Source organism: Rhizopus microsporus (genome assembly GCF_002708625.1).
Source record: "Rhizopus microsporus ATCC 52813 unplaced genomic scaffold scaffold_30, whole genome shotgun sequence".
Lineage (NCBI taxonomy): Eukaryota > Fungi > Mucoromycota > Mucoromycetes > Mucorales > Rhizopodaceae > Rhizopus > Rhizopus microsporus.
Window position 1 is genome coordinate 188,435 of NW_019671945.1, and position 5,447 is coordinate 193,881.

At 37.9% G+C, this 5,447-nt stretch overlaps 1 protein-coding gene across 1 annotated transcript; it reads left to right on the forward strand.

The window, feature by feature from the left end:
* The first annotated feature begins 3,678 nt into the window (after nucleotides 1-3,678).
* On the forward strand, nucleotides 3,679-4,465 carry RHIMIDRAFT_273893 (pectin lyase-like protein). Its single transcript, XM_023612420.1, has one exon. The coding sequence runs from the start codon at nucleotides 4,029-4,031 to the stop codon at nucleotides 4,335-4,337; it is 309 nt and encodes a 102-aa protein (XP_023461534.1). The 5' UTR covers nucleotides 3,679-4,028; the 3' UTR covers nucleotides 4,338-4,465.
* Nucleotides 4,466-5,447: the final 982 nt, after the last annotated feature.

Here is a 5,447-nt window from a genome sequence, read left to right on the forward strand (position 1 = left end):
CTTGATCCGTACAGAGTGTGTACGCTCGCTTACTCGATGCCTCCTTCATGCAAACATCTACATCGTCATTTGCATCCCCATCTGCCATAGAGGCTACGCCGAGGCTGATTATGCAAATATTGGGTGTGTGAACTAACTGTTTCTAAAATATATCGCTCCTCATCAATGATGTAGTCCATAGGCTCAAGTCTACCGTATTCATCAACTGCATTGCCATGTCCGTCTTCATAGAAAATTTGAAAGCTCATTTTGTAATACTCGGTTTTTAGTGAGAAGAAAAAAGAGAGCTGACGGTGCTTTCATGCTTAGTGTATTCATAATTTGCACGACAAAGCTTCTACATATACGATATTTAGTTTGTCAGCAAGCGAAATTAACCAATGGTTAACATGACATTAGAATTTAACAAGCGTGAATTTTACTCTTGGTATCAGTGTCAATAATTTTTGGAAATACAGTAGAGCATGTGTCGGCTGGCTCCCTGGCGGTCGATACAAAATCTGTCCTCGGCACCCTGGCCAACCCTTCACAAAAGTCTATACAATTCACTGTCTCCAGATGTGCCGTAGACTCATGGTGCCCCAAACCATTTCTGACCCATGTTTTTCCTTTTAAATATGCTACCTACCAAGAAACTTCGCTCTCCTAATACAACACTCTTGTGGACCATCCGCTGGCCAACTATATGCAGAATCCTATATGAGCTCGATTACCTATATCACGCTAAGCTTCCGTCTACCTCGCCCACTCACCTCGGGCAAAGACTCTTGGAATGACTCCCCTCTTCTCCTTCTCACTAGTGTATCCTACACTTAACCCCATTCACTTCTTCCAAAGCATTTTTATCCTTGCTCCCAAAAGAGTTCTTTAGTCATCACTATCCTTCCTTTATGAATTGCTTCGGGCGGGAAAAATGTAATATTACAATCATGCGCCCATTAGAGATTTTAATTATTTATAAATAAAAATCTGTTTAAACGTATAACGTGTGTCCTGATAGTATCTTTGAAGTTTGTAAGCAAGCTGATCGTAAATGTATCTTGGGCGAAGAGCATAAAGCGGCTGTTGTCAACTTCATTGATACTAATTCCTCTGCTACTGTTGTTGGAGTGACTGAGAATTTATTAAAGCGATTTCATGATATTAAAGCTTCACGCAACACTGTTTATTACTTCATGAGAAGTGAATGTAACCTTTCGTTGAAAAAAGCAGATTTTCATTCTATTGAGAGAAACAGCCCAGCAAGGATTGAGGAGCGGCTTGATTGGGTTTTGTAAATGAAAAAATACAATGAGTTTTCTAACAAATTGCGTGTTTCTTGGTGAGTCTGCTTTTGATATCAATATGAACGTTTGAAAGCTTGGTGAAAAAAAGGTTCCCAAAATATTATTACCAAGCCTTCTACGAGAGCCAACGCAACATCAATATTAGGAGCCATCTCTGTCGCAGGCTTGATCACAGTCAGCGTAAAAAAACCAAGACCTTCTAAGAAAAGAAAGGCCAAAGGATACATAAGCTCAGGAACAGTAACAGGACATTATCTCAGCTTCCTAAAAATGACTCTCAATGAAATGGACAAGCATCCGCAAATGAAAGGTCATTACATAGTTATGGACAATACGCCCATTCATACGCATGAAAACATTGTGAAATATATTAAATATTGAGGATACTAATATATATATCTTCCTACGTGCTCGCCTGAGCTTAACCTAATAGAACAATTCTGGGCAGTAGCAAAGAGTAAGGTTAAGTGCCATAGATTTTTGCAGGAAGACACTCTATCAAAGAGAATAACAGAAGCCTGCAAAAGTGTGGAGAAAAATCACTTCAGAGGTTTCGTATCGTATTCTTACAAATGCTGGGATAAATGTTGACTATATTCTATTAAGCAGACTTTCTCCTTTCGCTCAAATTTAACGTTTAAAGGGTATTTTGATCTGACGTAATTTCAGAAACCTTCAGGTACACACAGTATATTTCAGCAAACAGGCTCTTAAACAATGCTAGTTAAACGGGCTTTTTCTTATCTCATGCTACTTTAGGTAGCTTTGTACTTTGACCAATTGTAAATACAATTTTACCAATGTTGTCACGTACAGTAGGACCTCGCTTCTGTCATACCCTATCCTGGAATAATCGCGATTCTGAAATATCAGTTCATGAGAAAAATTGAGACGTGATTGTTTATTCAAGTGTACTTTTTTGGAAAATGTATTCTACCCTAGAATTATGTCGATTCTGGAATGTTACATCTACCCACCAAGGGCTATGACAGAATTGAGATCTGGCTGTATCTTTTTTATGCAATCATTTGCTCTGTGTTGAACCACCGTATATGGTTATACGATTTCATTTGTAAAACTGTAATTGAAGGCACAAAATTATACACAATCATGAATTGTCGTTTCTTATCTTTTCCTCCAAAAGTTATTGTCGTATTTACTTTTTTGCTTTTATATCTTGACTGTGTTATAAATAATAATACGCAAGATACGTTATTGAAATAATCTATTGTTTTATATTCATGTCTCAATTGCCTTTACAAAGCATTGCCGTGGATATCTCAATTTACTGTGCGACGTCACAAACCATATCACGAATTATTGCATTAAATGAATATTTCATCGCCATGGCAACCACGTTCCTATTCTTGAACAAGTTATCAATTAGAACAAGTTTTATAAAACCTCTTCAAACCGTTATCCTTTTTTCAATGTGGTAGTCGATTCAGTGATTTATTTAAAGCAACTTTTTATAAACTTGAACAAGTGACCATTGGGCATTTGTTGTTATGATGGCCAAAGTTTGAGCTCCTTAACACTAATAAATTCTCCGTAATTAAAATATCTCCGTAATAAATACCTTTTTTTTTATTGTGTTGCTTAAACTCTTGTACATAGTATACAACAAGTTACAGCCTTGAAAGCAAAATATTCCTTTTTTTTTAAAAAAAAACACCTCCCTATGTTCTATAGTTAATTGACTACAGATCAAGGGTTAAATCATCATTATTATTAAACTAGTTATGTTATTACGATTCAGTAAACTATACATAACTATTAAAGCGATTGACTGAATTATATTAACATAGCCTATAGTCATCGGTTACTGATCTCTCATATACATTTACAAGTCAGACCAAGTATTGGTTACAGATTCCACGGATAAGTCGTATGGAGTTTTATTAATGGTTTTACTTTGTGTTACACCCCATCTCTCTCTTGAATATATAAGGAACTTGATTTGTATAATCTATTCTTTTTTCTATCTACAGTAATGCAATTCTCTTTGGGATATCTTACGCTGGCGCTCTTGTGCGTTCAATTGGTCTTTGCTGGTACTATCAGTGTCTGTAACTCCTGTCAATACAAGTCTATCAGCAAAGCGATTGCCTCTCTTCCAAATAATGCTGAATCATATACAGTCTTGATTGCTCCAGGAACATACACTGAACAATTCACCATTGCTCGATCGAACCTCGTGTTGAAGCCTGCCAGCGGTACTGTCACCATTCAATATGCCTCTGGCCACGATCCCAATGCCAAGACCGGAAGCACTGCTGATTCTGCTGTCTTGACTATTACAGGCAAGAACGTTATGATGCAAGATATTATTATTGCAAACACGTTAAAGCAAACACGCGTCGCTAATGTTGCTTTGCACGTCAATGCTCCTCAGGCTTATTTCAAAAATGTCAAGATCTACGGTTTCCAAGATACCCTTTTAATCAACCGCAGTGGCTCTGCTTACTTTAAGAACTGTTGGATTGAAGGTTCAGTTGATTTCATTTGGGGCTTTGGCACTGGTAAAGAAAGAAAAGTATTATACACAGAATATCCAACCATTGACCTACTGTTGCTTTAGGTTACTTTGATAAATGTGTCATTGCCTCCAATCAAAAAGGCACCTCTGTCACTGCTCAAGGTAATGATTCTGCAAATGCTCCTGGTGGCTTCTACTTTAATCACTGCGTATTCAAGGCTACTGTTCCATCAGGCCCCTTGTCCAAAACATATAACCCTTCCATGGCTTTTACTTCTCCTGCTCAGTTCCCAGACTCTTGCTACTTGGGCCGTCCCTGGCGCTCGTACGCTCGTGTCATCATCATGAACTCAGACCTCGGTAATCATATCAAACCTGCTGGCTGGAGCGAATGGCCTACTTCTACCCCTGACACACGTAATGTTCTCTATGGAGAATACAAGAACTTTGGAGCACGCCCTTGGACTAGTGCACGTGTCAAATTTTCAAAGAATTTGAGTGATAATCAAGCTGCTCAATTTACTGCTAAGAAGGTCTTTGGTGGCAATACTTCATGGTTCCAAAACCGATAGTCACAAAATCCATAATCATTTCAATACATATAAAAAAACAAATGTTTATATCCTCTTTTGTTAATTGCATCCAAAGCAAAAGAAGAGTGACGAATTCTGCAGTTATCCATGACAATAAAAATCTTTTCATGCCTATCCAGAACATCCACGAGAACTTCAGCAAATTTGACAATGCGATAGGTCGTGGTGCCTTTTGCGAGGCATTTTTCCTTGCCCTCTTCATCCATATTAGCTTTTCTTTTCTTAGAGACTGGCTGAGTGAACTCTTTCTCCACCTTTTCCGCATCACCTCACTTTAATGGTTCACCCTTTGAAAAGCTAATTGTTCCAAATGGCGAAATGCAGCTAACGATGCTTTTAATCACTTCTCTTCTATCTTGTACTTTTACATTAGCCTGATCTCCAATCTTTGACCAAGCTGAACGCCTCATCTCTTAAGTGTGGTAACCTGCTTTATCGATAAAGACACAATCCTTTTGGAAATCTGCACCTATCTTTATCCGTTTGCTTACGATTTCATGGTGAAGAAGAAAGGTTCTTTCAGCATCTCTATTCAAATTTAATTCAATGCTTGCTTTAAAGAAAAAAGCAAAGTTCCGTCAGATATTTTCATGAAGTAGGAAGTTGGATAGTCAAAATAGTCAAATCTTCAAAATGAGAAATCAATTCTTACTTTAGCTAAATAAAGTGTGGAAGATGGGTGTTTAACAAAATAATCAATCAGAAACTGGCCACGTTCAATAAAAAACTTCTGGAGTGCGCCTCTACTAATCCTCTTTGACGCGCTTCCGGGTAAAACTGTACCAACTCAAGTGGAGCTCGCTGAATAATTTGTATGCGCTACTCCGAGGAATCGTACATTGCTTAATAGCTGTTGGGTCTGCTAGTACTTATTTCCTGTATTGGTTCGATAAAAATCCGGATTTACTCTTGAGTGTACTTCTTGTGTCGATATCTATTGTTACTGATGGAGGCTCTCTGTAGCTCAGAAGAGATTTCCTCAATGACATCTTTCATCTTATATACAAGGACAGAAACTGTGTCGATATCGTCTATCTTCGTTGCTTAGTTTTCAGGTAAACTACCAGTCTATTGACATTAGAACAGTGA

What these genes read in the sequence shown, in the direction of transcription:
- RHIMIDRAFT_273893 (XM_023612420.1), top strand. Translation starts at nt 4,029, where the DNA reads ATGGCTTTTACTTCTCCTGCTCAGTTCCCAGACTCTTGCTACTTGGGC.